The sequence below is a fragment of the Acromyrmex echinatior genome, chromosome 6 (genome assembly GCF_024713525.1).
Source record: "Acromyrmex echinatior isolate Ae372 chromosome 6, ASM2471352v2, whole genome shotgun sequence".
Lineage (NCBI taxonomy): Eukaryota > Metazoa > Arthropoda > Insecta > Hymenoptera > Formicidae > Acromyrmex > Acromyrmex echinatior.
In genome coordinates, this window is record NC_141857.1 from 4,032,113 (window position 1) to 4,053,637 (window position 21,525).

At 37.3% G+C, this 21,525-nt stretch overlaps 1 protein-coding gene and 1 long non-coding RNA gene across 8 annotated transcripts in view; one reads left to right on the plus strand and one right to left on the minus strand.

Annotated features, from left to right (window-relative positions):
* The window catches only part of LOC147909275 (uncharacterized), a 308,493-nt gene that overhangs the window by 169,444 nt on the left and 117,524 nt on the right, over nucleotides 1-21,525 (plus strand). The gene's annotated exons all lie outside the window — the stretch shown is intronic.
* The window catches only part of LOC105153914 (Transcriptional-regulating factor 1), a 432,031-nt gene that overhangs the window by 163,383 nt on the left and 247,123 nt on the right, over nucleotides 1-21,525 (minus strand). For all 7 annotated transcript variants that reach the window (XM_087407003.1, XM_011069054.2, XM_087407002.1 and 4 more), the window contains one exon: nucleotides 14,110-14,368. In XM_087407003.1, coding sequence (XP_087263129.1) covers nucleotides 14,110-14,368 — 259 coding nt within the window. The remainder of the gene's footprint in view (nucleotides 1-14,109; nucleotides 14,369-21,525) is intronic.

Below are 21,525 nucleotides of genomic sequence, written 5' to 3' on the forward strand. Positions count from 1 at the left end.
AGAGGATTTGACTAGCCAATTTGTCTGGAGCGAGCTACTCATTCTCCTGATAACAACCTATCAATGATGATAACAGAGGATCCCCGTATTCATCCAATCGAATTACTAAAGTGACTCTCATCTGTCTAATTAAAGAGTGCATTATATTAGAACGATCAATAATCTAAAAATATTCTCTGTGTATTAATAATATTAACGTGTATACGTACTTTTTCCAGCGCAAGGAAATTTTTTTCATTGTGCAACTTGTCAAAAGAATAAATAAAAAGAAGACTTTTTTTTACATAATAAGCAATCGGACTTTTTTTCGTATTTTATTAGATTCAATTTATACTATTAAAAGTGCTTATGATGTTTTTTTCGTAATTTATTTTGGAAAATGACGACTTTGCTTCCAAGATATCATGAAAAAAGAATGTGTGTGTCTGAGAGTAAAATGTAAAAAAAATAAAATGGGACGTCGCGTTTGCTAAATAATGTTATTTTGTTATAAAAATCTAACTTTCGATCGTATATAATTTCAATTATATCTACACAAATCTGCACATAGTGACAAGCACGTTCTCAAGGGTCTTTTCCATAATCATTGTTCGCACGAGAGGATGAGCGTGTTTCTCGTTGTACAGCGCAGGTCGCGCAGGTCCCGCATCGGGCTATGCAACGAGCATTAATTAAATCGAGCAGGTCGTGTAGAAGAGAGAGAGAGGGGGAGAGGGAGAGGGTCGGCATCCCTTTGAGCTTGTGGCAGTCACTATCGCAAATTAAAGTCCGGTTTGGCGCGCGTGAAAATAATTCCGTGCGCGCGCGGGCGGATTCCACGCGCTCGACCGGGTCTCGATTCGGAATATTTATTCGGCGAGCCGGATTTATCGTTGCCTCTCACTCCCTCGTTCTACCCCCATCGCTCGGATGTATGTGTATCGCTCGAATATCGCATCCTGTATGGGAACGCAGGCCCGTGGACACGTACTTGGGATAATCCTCTCGAAAATATCAAAGGATGCCCGAACGCGCCCCCGATTCTTTCGCAATTTCAACGGCATGCGGTGCAATGCCGTCCTTTGATTCGTTATTATCGTGAAATAGCGCGCATGATCTTTTGTTCAACAATAAATGAATTAATTTCGTTGTCTCTTAAATTTTGTACCGACTCACGAGCGGTGATTGTAATTGTTATTAATCTTACGATAATCTTTCCTTTGCTTAAGATAATAATCCAATTTTTTTTATTTACTGTAAGTTAACCGTTTGTTTCACTGACATTTTTCTCATAGAGAAATCTATTTGTTGATAAATAAAATTATAAATTCTTTTTAACAATTAAGATTTAAACGCATTTATAGGGCCAAATAATGTCATGTAAAAAATGCAAACATTGCAGTTTTGTTATCGATTTGTAATAACATTGTTCTATATGAAAATTTTATAATTTTATGAAACAAGCTTAATCCTCCGTACAGAATTGACAAAAAGAACAATATTGTATTTTTAGAAATAAGCCTAGAAATTTTAAATAAGTGAACAGTTCTTGTAAAAATTTTATATGTATATGTACGATATTGATATGTAATATAATAATGTATGTGATGATGCGCTGATGTTTCGCAAATCATGTGCATGTATACTGAGAAAAGATGCTTAAAAATTTATTTGTGAGATATAATATTCATTTCACTGAAATAAATATTATCTCTCACATATAAATTAAATTAAATACAGTGAAATAAAATTTTATTTCTAGCAAATAAGTATCTATTTTAATTTTTACAATTAACTTTTAACTTACCGAAAATATTAGTTATATACATAATCGAACAATTCGGGCCTCTAAGACTTCTATTATTCTTCAGCTAAACTTTGACATAAAATATAAAATTTCAATATCAAAAAAACGATAATAAAATATTCGGCAAAGTTCATTAAATTTGTCAAGAACTTAACGCCACAAAACATTTGGAAAAATAAAAAGATTACTGCAAATAATGATGCTCTCTAGACCTTTATGTGATTTGCCTCATCAAGAATTAATAGAGAAATATTTCACAGAAATGTTTCATCATTATAGTCATTTTTTTATAATTAATGAATATCGAAGAAAATGTCACATGTAACATTTATTGACAAATATTTCGATTTTTTTCTCAATATATTGTAAATTCTATAAGTTCCATTTAATCGGTAATACAAACAGTTTTATCAGAGCTCGATTTTCAGTTCAAAATCCTCTTAATGTCACCGAAAAGGTTAAAGGGAGTACTTAGTGTTGCAAATAAACGCAAATACTAATCAGCAATTTCTCCTCTGTGACAAGATAACTTAACTAATGAAATAACTTACTTATTATACACGTACTTGTCACAGGAAATCGTTGCGTAATAATCCGGTATCGATGCGTAATAACAAGATCTCTACGTAAACTTTCCCTGTCGTCGTAAACTCTCGTTAAAATAAATCCGAGATTAAACGTTTGGTGTAAGCGCACCGTTCGTTCCGATCTCGGGGAAAAAGAATCGCGGCTAAATAAACGCCGTAACGAGCTACAGGGCAATGGTAATGACGTGGTGGACTTTATCGCGCCGATGGAGAACCCGTGAATTTTCATTAGGCCAACGTGACCTGGGAAAGCTCCGACGACGCGCTTTCCCGCTTTTCTTTTCTCGTCGCGTCGCGTTCGGACCTTCGTTTCACCGTCGGATACATTCTTTTTGTCCGATCTCTCGGTCATCCGCAACTTCGGTACACTTAATCAACTCTCGTTACGGTCTAATGGCTTAATACCGTGCAGATAGCTTTGTCCACGGATACATGAGAATCTCCTGGTCGTGGGTTAATACAAATTTAAACCGCGACAACGCTCTTTATCGGGAGTTCAAATCAGACGGAACGGGATTCCTAACTTGTTCAACTGTGCCGGTTGCCGTAATTGTCCAATGAGCTTGCTCGCTCCGTTGCTCGACGCTGCAGCTAAACTTGTCTCTAACAATCTACGCAATGGAATCCTGAAAATTGGCTTGGCACGATATTTGCTTGTATCTCTCTGCAGTAACGTAGATCTATATTGCTAATAAAACAGCATTATTTACGATTCCTACTTTAAAATGTTTATCATAAAAAAAAACATAAAACTACAAGGTAATATAAAACCCAGAGATATTCTCAACTCTCTAAACGAGAGTGAAACTTCTAATGTAATTATAAAAGTTATTAATATAATTATTATATAAAAAAATTATTAAAATGTTTTTTCAAAATTTATGATTTGTTCACTCTGGGCGTAACAGAAATTTCGTTCCATTTAATTCAAACTCTGCACTTATCCGTCTTTATTTTGCATAAATGTTAACTATGAAGTTGTACTAGCGAAATAGCTATTACCCTTCCTATTACCCGAACTTATTCAGCAGCAAAGTAGAGATTTCTGCCAAATACTATTCGTCATGATCGATATAGTAAGGGGTGGTTTCCGTTCTTTTGTGGCGTTCGGCAACGAAGCGTGGAATACCGTTGTTAGCGGCGCTACAGAATATTCATGTATGCCCAAAGTGCACGTGAACTATAACGACGGCAATCAAATTTCGCTGCCGCAACAGCGAAGTATACGACCGCGAGAAAAATTCGAGATAAAAGAGAGCATGCGGCCTAAAGGATTTCTCGCTGGCGTTCGGTATGACCAGACTGTTAAAAAAAAAAAATAGCTTTGTGGCTTCGTGGAAATCAATGTTCGGACCTTTTAACCACTGTGAAAGAAAAAACGAACGAGATTGTTTATGAAACGTAGAGGACTTCAAAATAGTTTAACAACGCAAGATTACAGAACTGTGTCAGCAGGTATAATAAACCTAGTTAGAACTGCAGTGTATGGATAACTGCACGCTACCACACGCGTTATCGATCGTCCTCACAGGCTTAAGCAGATCATGGATTATACGTAATTAACGTATGATTACTATGACGACCTTCGTCACCGTGCTCAGGAGAATTTCTACGACAGCTACCGAGGGACTTGACGCAAATCGATTCGATAATCGCGAGATCGCCATCATTCCCTGCGGAATATGAACGTAACGAGCGTGCCGAGAACGATAAACCACCAATTCGGATTGCTGATCATAATCAAGCTCCGGATCGCTGCGACTGCGGACCTGGAAGATCCGAGATCGGGAGATGACCGAATTCAATATCTAGAGTGTACAAACGGATAGGAGTCTCCAGTTTCATCGCGCGCACGTATCAATATTGACTCGACGTTGCTGCCACTAATACTGACAGTCCGTAACCATTATGTAAGCCGTTATGTAAGACTCGTAGATCAGAAACTATATCTGTTTGAAGATTACACGTGTCCGTATATCGATAAGTCGGCCGCCGATATCTTTTTTGATAAGCAAAATTGCGACTTTTCGAATAGAATCTGGAACGGTGAATCCCCAAATAATGGATAACGGAGGAAAATGAAGACAAGAACTAAAATGAAAGTTATAGATTAATTGGCTTTATAATTTACGAGACAACTGATGACTCATGACAAATAAATGTATCAATTTAGAATATAACTATAATTACTTGTAAATAATTAATAAGAGAATGTACATTGAACACTTATAATTGGATTTTATTTGTATTTATTTCTTTATCTTTCGCGTTGTATGAAAAGAATAATCTTCAAATTTTTTATTCATTAAGTACATTTGATGATTAAGAAAAAATTGATTTTATTTAGTTTCACCAAAGTAAAATAAGAAATAAAAGGAATGCTAAGTTTGAAGCAAAATAAACCTTATAAGAGGAAAAGTAATGCGACTAGAACTTTGTATATGACAAGTACATGTAAGTGAATTCAGACATAATTACGGTAGCACGTGCATTATAATGTACTCTGAATAAATGATGGATGTTACGGTTGACGACGTAACGAGGAGAGATATTTTTTGCGCATCTCGTTATTTTCGGATTAATCTCGTGGCCGAAACTCGAAAGAGGGAAAAATTCGTTTCAGCAAATCGCGTCAGGGTGGCGAAAAAGGAAGACGGAAAAGGGCGAACGTAGGAGCAGAGGGATATAGATTCACTCGCGTGTACAAACTTTAATTTACGATATAATTCCGGGGGAAATGTTGCAGATTAATTTCCCACCATGCAATCCGGTTGTCCTTTATGTCGAGCACTGAACCCCATCCTGTTTTTTCTCTTATCAACATCGCGCTTTCTTCTAACGAATAAATGTGATAATCCGCTGTTGCGTTGGCTTAGCACGAATTTCAACGATCCGTTTCTATAGCGGAATCTAACGCGATATATCTACGCTATCATTTACATATTAAATATAAAAACTAAATATATAAACGCACAAAGATAAGAGACATGTGAAGAAATACTAATAAACTATAATTTCTCGCGTAAGAAAAAGTATAACACTAATAGAAGTTAACCGTATTTAATGGCCTAATACCAGTAGTATCCAATATGACTTACTTGTTGTTTGCACGGATGTTTATATAGATATTTACATGACGAACTCAACAAATAGCACTAGTATGTTATACAGGCTATCCATGTAACTTGTTTGCATCAGTTAATTGCTTAGTTTGTGCATTCTGTTGCTGTCAGTGAAGCTAAATGCAGAATATTGTCATAGTGATAAATATTTCATAGTTGTTGTTTTGAAGAACAAGTGATGATTATTACAACTTTCATATTTTATATTATTATAATTTTGAATTCATACTTTATAGCAATGTATTTAATTTATATTTTCATTTTTAATTTTTAAATCTTTACTGCAGCCAGGAAAATATTTAAAAACGTCTCATATTTTTAATTAATGTTTCCTCTTTTGAATCTGACCACTAATTTTTGATTTCGTTTTGTTTGTAATAAACGAAAGGAAACTCTTTGTAAGATAGAATCAATATGGCCAATCAAGATGTATTGGGTATACATCGATTATTTGTTTTTGGATTTTTGTTATTCCAAAACATGGATTCTAATCCATCTCCAAACTCCATTTTCTTTTTTTTAATTTTAAATATCTTTGTTTTTATAAAAAAGACAAAAACATATACTTAGGCTACATATGTATCCTGTATGACCTAAATGCTACTTTTTTTTATCTTTAAATTTTTATTGCAACCAGGAAAATATTTGAAAATGTCTAATATATTTTTAAATTAATGTTCAGAAATATTTCCTCTTTCTTTTCTGTTGACTAGTTTTTAATTTTGGACTCAGCAAAAAATTAGAAATAAAATCAAATAAGCATAGATAAGCCACAATGGATACGGGGAAAGGGGGGGGGGGTAATCTCACTTTCAAAAAAACTATTGTATTATGCTAAAGATATCATGTTTACATAGAATTTGATACATTTTTGTTCTGTTTCATTTACAAGAAATCCAAGTTCTATATTCTATAACAGCCAATTACATTTTATTTTACAAAATATATATATATATATTGTGCATCTGATAAAAAATCTTGCGAAATACAAATCTTTCGAAGACAGGATTTTAGAGGGAGATTTTTCATGAATCGCGTCAACGAATCGCGAAAACCGGACAGGCATAGGCATGGCAGGTTGGAGTCGCGAGTGAAAAACGCCATTGTAAAAAAGTAATCGCGGCGGCAAAAACACACGTCCGACACGTCGAGGCGGCCGCGCTCTCTGCCCTTTGATCCCTTTTTAGTTAGTGACCGCGGGCACGATCGGTGCTAAAAGCGCGCCCTGAATATATATGGGTAGCTTGTTCGCCAGAGCGGCGCCTTTATCTCTCGTTCGGAAACACACTGGCCGGGGGATCGACCGGGATGCACCACCGTGAGACATGCACGCCAACCCTACCGGGGGTATAAATTGCAAGCACCGTTGGTCCTTTTATTATTTTCGACACGGCTCGCCATCGGCTATGTGGGCGAAATCGATTCGTTCGTTCGTTCGTTCGTTCAGCACTGGATGTAGCCGTATCGCGGATAAACATTTGGTTTACCTAACTCATCGTATCATCCTTGTTATTGTTCGGCCGCTACAGTGCTTTCCCGTATTTCGACTTCATATCGAGAGAAAATATACGGAATTCGTTACCTACCGAGAAGCCGTAGAGCAAATTCTCATACAGGTAACGTGATGGCACTGATACATTCGCAGAATCACTGTCTATGATAATATCCGTAGAATGACATTTTGCTTATTGTATATGATCTTTGCCGCAGCAACGAAAAATTGAGAAAATTCTACCCAAGTCTAATTCTAAACGTAATGTAACGTAAAATGTAGCGTAACAGTCAGACAAGATCACTCACGATTATCCCTCCCATTCAAGTCCAAAAATTCAAGTTTATACATGTTAACCATGTTCGCCTTGAAGGAAACATGCCGTTTCTCGAGCGATCATATTCGTAACGGCGTGTATGACGCTGCGAGAATTTATTCTGCCTGTTTGCAGTTCCGCGCACGTGCACTTCCACAGCTTCCGCTCTATGTGCATGGGCTTTACACGTATATCAGACACGTGCAAAGCCCAGGGTCGTGGCAGTTGCCGGTTATGGGGTGTAGCTGGCATGCAGTCAAACAGCATTCATAATTTACGTAGTTTCGTCCGCGACGGGGATCACCGCGCCACGTAGCCGGATATCACAACAATTTCACTGTGCACTGCATTCCGCCCTAAAAGGCCCCAGCTGTCATCCCACGATCCGGTCGTCTCGTCACAACGAAATATCAAATAGATCCGGCACAAAACGTGCGCGATCATTTATCAATAAATATTCATCGCGCATCATAAATCATTGCGACTGGGTTATTCATACTTATTTCCCTTGCAAACGCCAAACCTACAAGCGCAATGACGTGTATTGAACGCACTGAGACCAGTGCGGAAATACATAATGGTTTTACTTGATAAATATAAGCAAGAAATATGTGCAAGATATACAACAGTCATTTTTTAAATAATAATCTTGCGCTGTGTATACTTTCGACATTAAAAAATCGGGAAAAATTGCAGAATCACTTTAATAGATAAATTTTGATCAAAATTAAAACTGAAAAATGACGAGGTATCACAATAATTACATTTTCATATTAAAATTCTAATTTAATGTGCAATATTTATGTTAATTTTCTGATCGAGAGATTCGATATTAGTTTTTAATAAGAACAACGTAAGTGCAGATAAATATATATATGAATAAATTTATTAAGAGCTAAGTAATTTAGTCAAAATTTATTTTAAATAACTGCACATTTATCAATGGGTTCCAAAATAGATACGTAAAACTTAAAAGTGTACGTTTCTTTGTCACAATAAAGTATCACGAAATAGCGTTTACAATTACACGTGACAAATACCAGCAATGGCAGTATTTTCGAGTCTAGTATTACTCGAGATTTGAACCGAGATTGAACGAGTGTCAGACCACGGGTTTCGTGCACAATTTGCTCAGTCAATCGCGATAAATGGGAAAATTGGCGTTTTAGGCCAATAACACTTCACGGGACACGTGATGCAATTTCATTTTTTTTTTTTTGAGGAAACTCTCACTGGAACTGCGCGCCAGCAAGCAACGTGGCTGCTAAACGAATTTTCGGTGTAGATCGCAAGCTGTTGGGACAAAACGTGATTGGGGCAAAGGAGAGTTTCGTAGTGCGCAACATCGCTCTGGAAAGAAGAGGGAAAAGGAAGGATCAAAGAGAGACAAGTGCCCAGTTTTCAGACGTCGCAACAACGTCGGCGACGGCGAGTTTTGCGAACGCAGAAGAACTGAACTGCGCAGCGGTAAAGAAACAGCTTCTTCAAAGCCGAATCAGTATTGTAGCGAATGTAAAATCTGCATGGATTTAATGAAACGAGGGAGCACGTGTTGCTGCTTAAGACTTTCTCACCAATAATGACACGTTTCAGCAAGAAGAAATTTTTTTCTATGTGGAAAAATTTTAGTCTAGATGATCTTGTGAATTATCGCGACTTTTATATATTTCGTTTTTTTTTTTTACCTTTATTAAAGAATTTTAGAAAAGTTAGTTTAATAAGACGGCTTAAAAAAATAGTAAATTATCGTCGACGATGCAATTTCTAATTTATGCTTCACTCACGCTCATCCTCGAATTCATGGAGTGAAGTTTCGAACTATACGAGAGCGCACGCATTTTACGTCGAAAGTCGCAGCGACACGGGAATGCGATTTACCTGAGGCGTTCCCTTCAACAATATTAAAAGGAGCAGTCCCTCGTGAAAAGGACGACGATGACGACGGTACGCGTACCTGGGGCAAACCCGGGAGGGAGGAAGCAAAGGAAGTGTAGAAAGGGATGGGCGATCCGGATTGTCCCGAGTAGGAAAACGGCCGAAAGTTCTGCATGTTCGGCTCGCAGCAGTTTAAGTTTCCGCGGGGCACCGAAGTTATAACGAGAATTGCTCTCGCTCCCCCTTCTCTCTCTCTCTCTCTCTTTCTCTCTCTCTCTCGCCGTAAAGTTTTCCACCTTCGAGTTTCACCCCCGTGCGCACATACTTCTCCCCATTTTTCTCACTCTTCCTCTCTCTTGCGCCTTACATTTTCCTTGTGTCGCCCCGTCTTTCTCTTTCCCTCTCGTCTCTATTTACGTGGCATACGCTACCACGAAATTGTTCGCATGCATACACTCGCTGTGCAGTGCTCGCTCCCATGTAAGTCGTGTACATTGCAGGCATTTTTTTTTCTTTTTTTCGAATACAAGAGACTCACCGTCTCTGTCTTTCATCCTTCTTCTTTCGAGTCCTCTCTGCCGTCACACTCGTTCCTATTGCCTTTCTTCACGGTGGATATTCGTATGGCAAGAATAAAACGCTGGCATATTTCAGACTTATTGCCCCCCGCCACTCGCTGAGTATTCTCGGCTCCTTTATTGCGCCTAGTTTCATTCTTTTTCCGGTTTACGGTATTACCGCAACGGTATTACACGTGTTTCAGCGTCCTTATCCTCGCCCTTGTGCACAAAACTACCACTCGATCCTGTAGTTCTACCGTTTGCGAATCTTCGAGGTATTCGTTTATGAACTATAACGTTTTTAGCTCGCTTACATTGCAAATACTCTCCGAATCAAAGAAGATTCTAAAACTATGTATTCTAATAAATTCTGAATGTCACTTTTTATGAAATCTCTAGTTTAATTTAAAACATATCTCAAAAAAACTAAAAAGAAAATTTGATTAATGCAGTTTTTCAAGGTTTTTTTTAATTTTTAGTTTGAATAATGCACCGAGAAGATAGAATTGAAAAATAATGTTTTGAAAATTTCCTTTGAAAATAAAATCTCACTGTGTGAGCCCAATATTATATTCGATATTTTTTTGCGCAACATGCTAAATACATATAAATAGTGGTCTATATTTTTGTTTTCGTTGAAAAAACATTACTGTTTTTCTAAAAATCGAATTTTGTATACCGCGCATTTAAACATAATTTTTAACCCTTGCTATCGGGTAGAAGTTTTGATAAATAATATATATTTATTTTAAAAAAGTTTAATTATACTCAATAAAATTTTCCATGCAATCTCATCATTGTAAATAATTTTAATAACAAAATACACTATTTATGCAAATATTATACTAGCAATAAAAAAAAATCCAAATTATTGTAATATTACCGATTTTCTTAGAGTTCCACGTTCTGTGTCACTATTCTCCAAAACAATTAATAGTTTGTTTCTGTATTATCGAACAGCTCGGATTAATTTCAATGTGTCTGATTATTGATACTGTCGTATTACTACGGAAACCCTATTACACTGTCAGACTGTCGCTTAAGTACCGAATGGTACTTTGGGTAAGGTTCCCAATAATCGATACTGTAAATGGTTGGAATGGTTTCGACCCTTTGACCCGCATTGATCCACGAGAATATTGTCGCTATTTGTCAAATCTTACGTTATTCAAGAATCAAAAACGCGATACGTAGTACGTTCAAAAAATAACTAACGCAACTCAAGGTAAACTTACTTGATCTCGTGAATACAAAATTCTACAATTTTATTTTTACATTTAAATAAATTAAGTTTTTAATAAAGGGAGTATTATAGTATAAAAATCAAAGTCCCAATTCTATTAGACAATTTGAATAACAATAATTTATTCTAATTTTCGAGTTTTTTTTCTTTTCTTCTCTCTCCACTTTTCTTTCTCGAATTTCTTATTACCAATTAAATTGCACCTGCAGTTTTCTGATTTCTGTAACAATCAACGAGTTAAGCTGTTCCAACTTTGAAATCCTACCATTGTCTTTAATGTCTAGGAGTGATTCGCTGTAACGTCGTCCCACAGCGAGGATAGGTGCAGCAAGAAGAAGGGCGCAGAACGGGCGTGCCCGAGAATGGGCTCGGATAGCGGTAACGTTTCAAGTAGCATTTCCTTGGCACAAACGACCCTCTTAATCAATCGCTAGCACCTCTCTTCTTCTCCGGCTGCTTTGGCTCTACAGCTTCGAGCTGTGCGTGGAGCACCGTCCTCCACCTCTTGCTGCCTGAAGTCTAAAGCCTCCGTAACAAGCCGCAACTTCGATAAATCTCCCCACGCCGTCTTTCTTTCCCTGAGAGCCGCGATTCCGCGGCATTAGTAAGAACGAAAGGAGAAAGGCGAGCAAAAGATATATCTCGGATCGATTTCGGCGAAGGCGCTCGAGGAATACGATACGAAAAGGGGGAGGGGAAGGCAATGATGGGGAGCGAGGAGACTGCAAATCGGGGTACAGGAGAGAAAAACTTATGAAAATCCGGGATTTATGGGGACCTGTGAACGAGAATCGGGCCAAGCCGCGCCGCTGTAGTTCGGCTCTGACAAATCGTCCGGAAGTTAACGTTCTCGGTCGTCTCTGGATCGCCTTTCCGCAAACGCGAATCTCTCCCTTGGTGCCCTGTTCTGGGAAGAAAAAAAAAACTTTCGACCCTTTCGACGCCCGTATTTCGTATCAAAAGTTTGCATGCGTCTCGCTTCAACGGCAAACGCTTTCGACGAAGTTGAAGTTGTTTCTTTTTTAAAAGTCGGAAAATCAATAAACGCCACGCGATATTGGTTTCAAATTTTTATATTTTCTTTTGCCGTTTGGTTACTTTACCGTGAAGCATGTTTTCGCAAAACTTACGATAAAAAGGACAAAAACTGATAAAGTCAAATTATAACTGAATATTATAAACTCAATGCAAATCAATTAATGTAATTAAATAAACGCTGGTAATATACTTTATGATAATAGATTTTGTCGTTAATTCTACGCACTGTGTTTATTTCTCACGTTATTACAACAAATTTCTTTTTCAAACAAATAAAAAATAGACATTTCACATCCAATTTCATATTCAGACAACTGATTAGAAAATTCTCAAATTACGAAAGATTTTAAATCATAGTATCAGGAAAACATCTTTTCCTATCATTCTCCATCATATTTTCTGCCGTAAGTAATATTCCAAAGTAAACTTTCCAGATTGATTTCAAGATTCGTCAATAGGTTCGAATCGAAAGAAAACGATAGCAATCAAAGTTATTCTACAGAAAGATAGATATGCAAGAATTTTGTACAAAATATTTGCCACTCCATAGCACCGAATTTGAAATATAATCTCTGATTGGTGAAAGAGATCCCAACATGTATGTCTCTCTCGATCTTCGAGCATGAAAACCCACATATTTCTCACAGAATTTTCGTGCTGAAGTTCTCCATATCGGCAGCCATTCGTAAAAAGACCTGACGGAGTGGAATTACTGTAGGAAGGAAGGAACATGAATGCTCCGGCTGAATGGAAAATGGCAACTATAAGGAAAGTCTAAAAGTTTCGAGCTTCGGAAAACTGAAAATGGGGAAAGGCTGCGAGTTTAAGCACCGATATAAACGATCGGGCTCTTGCTTTCGGCGCTCGAGAAACGATCCAATCCGAATAGTCACCTGCGCCGTTTAGAAGGAAGCAATAATCGTTTGATTCTGTGCGTTTCTATAGTAGAATCCCCGATTGCCAGACCTTTTGTTCGTAAGAAGGTATAAGATTGAAAAGCCTGCTGTACGCAGAGATAAACGCGATGTCCAAAAAGATTTAATGCCCTTCTTTATCTCATCTGTGCATTGTACATCTTCATTTATTTATCTTTATTTAATGTGTTCATTAAATCTTGAACTAATTCGATATTAGCGTATATAATGTATATTGCGATAATAATCGATTAATTATTGACTTAAAATTGTTAAAACTAAAAAATAAATTAATCCTATCTTTATCGATAAAAACGTCTTAATTTTAGTATTGAAAATCTAGTATCATTATTGATTGTATCTGAATAAATAAACGTCATTATTGATTGTATCAAAATAATTTTAACTGCAATTTTGTGAATCCTGCCAACGATTATCGGTAACGCAAGTGGATCGCTTTGTCGAGGAAAGTCTCGGATCTGATCACATAAAGCAAGGATTACTCTAATCCATCGAAATAATTTTGCATTAGAGCACATACGAGGTTGGATACGGGGCTAATCTACTCGGACCAGGAGCGAGTGCTCTTCGAAAACGTGGGAATTAAATCCCAAAAATATGAGGGAAGCGAACTTCGTTATAATAAATTCTGAAGTAACCAATAGAAATTTATGCGTCGCATAAGCCAATTATTTATTATATACCACCATGATTTTCAGAGAGAGTCTTTTTAGCTCTTTAGTAACCGCAATAAAGAGAAAAAAAAAACAAAATATAACAATGAAGCTTTATGCAAAAAAAAAAATTAAAAATAAGAAAATCAAGTGGCTCCTATTATACTTCAAAAATTAATTTGTACCCAATAAAATTTAATATTATTATGAACTCAATAATGTACTCAACAGTTAATCGAGTTAATCTTTGCTTTGTGTTTATAAAACACTGCCTTTTCGTATTGCATTGACCGTTTCCAACTATTATGACAAAACTTTAATATATCAATATAATTTAGTCGACTCCCGGCTCATAGAACGCTATTTTCTTAGAATTACTTGTTCGATCGTAGCAACTTTCATGTCTAACCATCTCCTACGATATCATAACAAGCGCACTTCTACGCACGTTTTGTGTTTGATCAGTAAGCAAACGTGAAGAAGAGGATAAGAGGCAAGTTACCTGCGCCAGCCGCCCCTAGCCTCAGGACTGCATCGCTTTGAAGAGAGATAGAGAGGGTGGCGGTGTCCTCGAGGCGGGCGAGGACCTCTTCGGGAATGTCCTCGGGTTCGCGGAGGCGGAGAGTGACTTCACCCCCGCCTCCGCTACTCTGGCCACCTCCACCCCCGGGACTCGTCGACGCCGAGTACATGAACACAGATCCGTATCCATGTAGTGACTGCAGTGGCAGCCTCACGCCGCCTACCTCTCCGACCGGACCCTGAAAATTAAAATATGAATTATCGTTAGAGAATGCGGACTAATCAAAGTAATAATTCGAGTATAAGAGATTAACGATATACAATTTTGTTCTGATTAGAATCTGGAAATTCTTGTTCTGCATTGTCCGGATATGAAAACTGGCGTTGTAAGATTACCGTACTATGCATCTTCACACAAATAAGAACACTTTTATTTTATTTTAACAACCGACTGTTGTATTTAACTCAACTAAATGTAAATTTGCGTCTTAAGAAGATTTTTAATTACTGAAGATGGCCAGATTGTGTGCCGAAACGTTTAATTGTTTATTGATTGATATGTTGTATTGATAAACGCTTAAAAAATTTTTTTCATTGATGTAAGTTTGATTATCACAACCGACAACCTGTGCTGTGGTTTTTTATGTTCCTTGTTTTCTAATTTTTAAAATTATAACCACTTTTATTTAAGATATATTTCAAAGTAATAATCTTAATTATATATGTATAATTGTTAAATTCTTTGTCTCAGATTATAATTTCATAAATAATTTTTAACAATCTTAAAACAAAATAAGTTGAAAATTATTTATTCTTTATGAGTGATGTGTATTTCTTATTACCTATTACTTTTCTGTGATTTTATCAGAAATTGATAAATTCACAAACTGATAAAAAGACTGATAAATATAGCTAACTATAATAATCCTAATAAACATTTTAAAAAAAAGTAACTTTGCAATAAGCAAGTAAATCTTTGTGTTTACATTATTTTATCTTACTACTTCGAGTTTCTTTGAAAATTCAACGATATCTTTCGTGCAATGTATATAGAGAAAAACAATAAAAAGAAACGATAGTTCTGTTTCGTCAAATAAAACGACCGTAAAAACACTCGATACATATGTTACGTCCAGTGGAATAGTATCCAGGAGCCGCATAATATTTGCCATGGAATTCGATTGGTAGAAACGAGTGGCTGGAAGACGCGTCTGAATCGATTGATGTGTCATATTAAATTTAAGGCTACAGTTTTCCCTTCGTCCAGCCGTATCCCGCGGGAAGACCTTCGTTCTCTTTTACCGTTCCTCTTGTCTCTCGTCTCGTTTGCCGCCGCCGTAGCCTAACGTTCTCTTTTACGTACAGAAATATTTTGCCAATTTCGCTGTCGATGCAAATTTCAATTCGTGAGCGTCAATATTTGCTGAATCGCGCCGAAAAAGGATTTTGATGTACTGACATTTTATCCGCCATCGAACGCGCGTTTAACTTCCACGTGAAAAAGACTCTACGCCACGGTGAAAAATAAAGACAGAAAATACAATACATCCTGACAAATACATGAATGGAAAATGAAATAGATCTTTCTTCTCATTCAGATTACGATAAATAAAAACAGAGAGAGAGAGAGAGAGAGAGAGAGAGAGAGAGAGAGAGAGAGACACCTCCTCTAGTAAAAGCTCGACTTTGCTCGAGATATTTTAATGGAACGAAGAGATTCAATTATCGCCGCGCGTGTTTCTCCGCGCGCACAGTTTCTGATATGCTGTCGGATGTAATAAGGAATATCGAAGAAACGTGGTGATAATGATAGTCGATATTACTCAGAAAAAGTGCGATGCAATATCGAGATACAATGGAAATGTCCGATGTTTTGTATCACGATCGATCGATAAGTTAATGTCACTATACCCAGTGAAATGGGATTATAGTGTTCACTATAAATGAATTATTCTGCTATTTCCCAAACCCGCTAGAGAAAGAGAGAAAGAGAAAGAGAATTGTCTTCGGCAAAATTTATCGATTATGTGGCACGTGAAAATTAACAAAAAGATATACTTTATTAAAACACAGCTTAACAAATAGTTATTCATAGAATATATTTTTTTTTGTATAAAACAGAAAACAATCCCATTTTACAAATGAAAAAAAAATATTATTGACAATCTGATGTAAGCAAACTGATAGAAAAAATTTGTATGTCGTTATCAATAATAAAAAAAATATTTTTTGGAAATGCACATGCAACGTCAAAGCTAAATACAGATATATTTGTGCCAAGCATAAATTTGAAATAACAGATGTTGTTAGTTTCCGTAAACAGGAAAGTCGGCCGATTCGCGTACAAGCCAGCGAGAATTAAAAATATCGGTGTAATACTGGTACAAACAAGGTTTACTGAAAATGTTTGTAGAACTCGGGCACGTATAAATGCCATCTGTATAAAGGCAATGTGCCTGGATAGTACAAACACCGGTTTTAATTCCGACGCGAATCTATACAGATGTGAACCGCACAAACAGAGAGTGTACTCCGTTTACCGATTAAAATATTATGCGCTATGATAATTGAAAAAAAATGTATCTGTACAGCAGTAAAAAAAAATACTGCGGGTAATAATATTACGAAAAAAAAGTTTGTGAATATTACTGTGAAAATTTATAAAGGTGTAAATATAATCATATCTTCACCATAAACGTCTAGTAATTCTATTTTTATAGTTAAGCCTATCTCTATCTGAGATATTTGTATTCTATTAGATAGATGACTCTTTAGAAAGATTATTATAATTTAATTAATTAATCGATGTAATATATTTCAAACTCTCCTTTGTTACAAGGAAAAAACCATAATTAAGTAATAATATAGATTGAATTCTAAACATCAATCATATTCTACAAAATTAAAAAAAAACTTATATTTACAAAGAACATATTAACTAAAAAATTCTATTAAATTTTTGATTAACTAAAAATAATGCAAAATCTTATTGAGAAAAAAAAACATTAATTATTATTGTCACCTTTTTATCTACTTTCGCAATAAAATTTACAAAGAACATGAACACTTTATGTTAAAATGTTATTACTTAACTAATATTTTTTATAATATGCATTAAAAAATATATATACAATACATATAATCGTATGGTTAACACATGAAAAAAAGACAACAGTATTCTAATAATACCCAATATTGTTTGTACATAAAGTTATTAAACATCACGAGGCAAGAGCCTTTAATGCTAAAATTTTAATCGTATTTTTGCAAATTTCAAATGCGATTTGTAAATGTTTCGATGCCATAAACATCCTCAAAAATATTTCGAAAGCACAGTACGCTTAAGCTGGGAAATTTCAAGTTCGTACGTATACCCGTAATGCATCCGATTTAATGGCCAGTGCCGTGTATCCGGTCGCGCGAATTTTCCCATTGTTAGCGGTCCAGGCGCGAACCGCGTACTCTCTCTATTATTTACGTAAATTGATTCGTACCGCTGACTATTTCCGCGTCACGTATTCGCAGCCATCGAGCTAGCCGATGCGACGCGGCGTTATAGGCGGCCAGCACAAGCCGTCGCTATAGCCGCGTGATGAGAGTAATTTATTTTAATGGTCATTTTCGTAATGGGTCTTTGAACAGGGCGCATGAACATCTCTGAATAGGACACGTATAGCGTAACACGGCAATCCCCCTTCCTGCTTCTGCTTCTCCGTATACACGTGGTGGTCGACGTGTCCCACGTGTAAGAGAGAGCACGGTAACTGTGCCATTCGCGAAAATGGCACCTGTTACCGGAAACAATGCCCGTCGCCGTCTCCACGCTTTTCCATTTTAGCAACCGCGAAAACTTTTCTGTTCCACCTCGCTCTTTCTCGTTTTTACGGCCGGCATTGTAGTGCGACGGTGTAACGGAGAATCCAGTACAATTGGCAAAGCGACGGCCCATTTATGACGCCCGGGGATCATTTCCATGAAGTTGCAATTAATTGAATCCCTCCCGAAAACCGTGATTTGTATGACGCGTTCAGGAAACGTTTTTTCGTAATACAAAAACGATACAGACATTACGTTCATTATATACGTATATATTATACGATATTTTCCTCTCCGTTACCGGCGAGGGAATATTTTTTGAAATCACTTTTATATAGCAAGTACATCGAGTAAACGAGGAGGGTACCGAGAGATGCCAGAAAGTTAAATCGATTTCAAGTTCACCGGAAGAACGAGAGGACTTTTAGATTCGACTTTCGCCATGGCAGCAAAAGCGAGCTTCAAAGTCGGAATCCGGCGTTCTCGCTCGGCAAGGCGGAAGATTACGGTAATAGATACGGCAGGGATATCTCTGAGAATCGAGCAGAGCACATATCGCCCGGGATCGATGTCATTCTCGATACACACTATTACACGTGCTCGATCAAGAGCGAAAGTCTCCCATGGATATTCGAATAAATGTCTACGACACTAGCGGGACACTTTGGAAAAAGGACTAATAGATATGAGATGCTTCGAGTTTTTTAGATTATACTTCTTGTTATGGGCTTTAAAAATGCCTTTTTATTGTTCCCCACTGATTCGTAAAAGTATCCCAATACTTATACTGTTATCTATACATCTATCTCCTTTCATCTATCCTCTCCCATTTCTACATCCCTTTCTCCTTAAAAATCTCTATATGGAAAGAACAATTTTGCTGCAATTTTTAAAATGCATAATAGCTAGATAAATAGCCGATCTAAAAATAATTTTGTTTGAATCATAAAAATAATTATGCCCAAACTAATTGCTAGAATGTTGATTTTTTATAACATTATTCATATTTGAACGTTCTACATTTCTACATAATAATTTTGATATGCTAACAAAATTATTTATACAGATCTATATCTAGTTAAACCTTAGAGACTTCAATAAAATCGTTTTTTCCATATAATCCGAAGTTCCACATTGATAATAATTCAAAAGAATTTGAGAACGTCAAAATATGTTCTCATTATGTGTAAAAGCTATTGATAAAATCAACGAACCAAATTATTTAAGATCAAAATACTTTATTAGAGATAAAGGAAAATTCATAGAAATTATGTTTCTTATAAAATTGGAATATATATAAAAAGAATTCTTGTAAAATATAGAAACGAATCGATTCTCTCTTCATGATAAAAACGTAAAAAAAAAAAGAAGAAACGAAAATACCATAGCAATATATTATTTTATAGTTAAAAATGATTTTATCGTTTAGAGATTTTAACGGATATAATTTTTCACGAAATGTCGACGTTTCGAATTGCTCCTGGTGATGAAGAGCCGACCTCTTTGGGATTTAGGAAGAAGTAATAACAAACGGAAACTACAACTCTCGGAAGCCTGATAGATTTTATTCCGGCACGTATGCAAATTGACAAATTGAATTCACTTCGCGCGCCGTTCCCAAATAAAAGAGAACGATACAAGCCGATATATGGCCTGCAAAAAACCGAATGAAAAGCGGATACGGCCGCGATTTCACGCTGGAGTGCTATTCCGATTTCGGAACATTAATCAGCATCTTTCGTTCCGGAATTCCCAATAAACAGTGCCCAAGTATCAAGTGATTATTCACGGGATACCGTAAATGTGCGACAATTATTTCGATTTCGTCTTTTCAGCTTCGAAAACGCACTGGTCTTTTCACGAAAAACATTGAATTTTCAAAAAAGAAATAAAATAGATAGATAGCTTTAGGAAATATCGCGGGCACGTTTGCGACTGTGTGTGTGCGTGTGTGCGTGTGAATGTGTATCACAAATTTCTGCCAATAATAAAAAAAGATATATAACCGCAATATATTTTTATATCTCTCTTAAAACGGTAGCATACAAATTTGGCAGGCATTCAAAACGTCGCATGCCAAATCGAAAAAGATCGTGGCGTTTAGAATTCAAGATACAAGCCGATGTGTCGTGAGGATTTTCGTAGCGAGTCCGTCGATGCGAGGAATGAAAGTCGAGATATCGCGTTTGGCATTACGTGTCATACACACGAGCTTACCGCGAGGGGGTTGCGAGGGGGTTGCGAGGGGGTTGTGCCACAATCGTCTACGTACGTACGTACGGCGAGCTGCCAAGTCCGTTCTCGCACGACAAACAACCGGAAATGTAGCCATAACAATGCGGATATGCGCCGGTGCAGCCGCATGCGCGCGCGAGCCGAGCTTTCGCGTACACGCGAGAGGTACACGGACGCGACGCACAGATTTCCTCGGCCATAACGCAAAATGCGAACCGCGCTCGTAAACGCGGACCTCCACCCTCCCTTCTGCCCCCGACGTGCCGTTCGCGTTTATTCGTCCGTCTCGCTCTGAAAATCGAAGTGACCCGTAGCGCGCACCCCACGGCCCATACGAACTTTACTAAATGGAGAGTGCACCGAAAGGATTATCTCTGCCCCCGCGTTTCGGATGCCGGGGGGGAGGGGGGAGGGGGAGGGGAAGGTAGCCGCATCGATCGAGTTCGTTTACTGCGTGGACTATTGGGGTTACAAATCAAAGAGAGCTAGACTGAGCTCTATCGAAAAAATGCGAATTGCACGCACCTAGTGGTACGCGTATCGGCACTTTAGCGCGAAAAATCGCGCACATCTGTACGGGAAAGAAAATGTGTTGGGTGGGGGAGGGGGGGGGAGGGGAGTTTTTTTTTATATACCTTTAGAACAAATGCAGTAGCTAAAAAACATTTGAATTCAACAGCTCAATGCAGGCGGTCCTACGAATTGAATCATAGAATGTCACTCGCGAAAAGCCTTTCACTCGCACGCGTTTATGGAAACACAAAAAAATATAATCCCAACAGTTCTCCCTGCAGAAAAACAAATTTTAAACGGACTCCTCGATTTATCCATTTATTACAAAAGTATTTTACAAATCAACCCGAGTTACCAATCCAGAAACGATTTCACGGGCTAAGCTAAACCTGGCATCTTTCAGCGAATGACCGATCGAGCAGGCACAAGTGAAATTTGCGCATGACACGAGAGCCAGCAGCAATTTTCTTTGTTCGCCGTTTGCAAAGCACGAATGACGAAGGCGTGAAAACGCTTACGACAGGCGAGATGGTTGGGCGATCTCGCTTTGTGCATTTGACGCAGCTGCATATTTGCAGCAGCAGCAGCAGCAGCAGCAGGCGGCAGTTGCTCGTCACTAGAAAATTTACGGCGGCTTCTTCCTCGTCGCGTCGTTTTCGCAGTCCCTCGTCACGATGCCCACGATGTCGTCTTGTTACCATAACGCGCGTTTTAAACATCGAACGATATAAATAAAATTGTAAAAACTACATAACGATAAAAGACATTTTTGAAAGAAATCATTAATTACTGTCACTCATTGTATTACAATATAAAAAGTGACACTAATCGA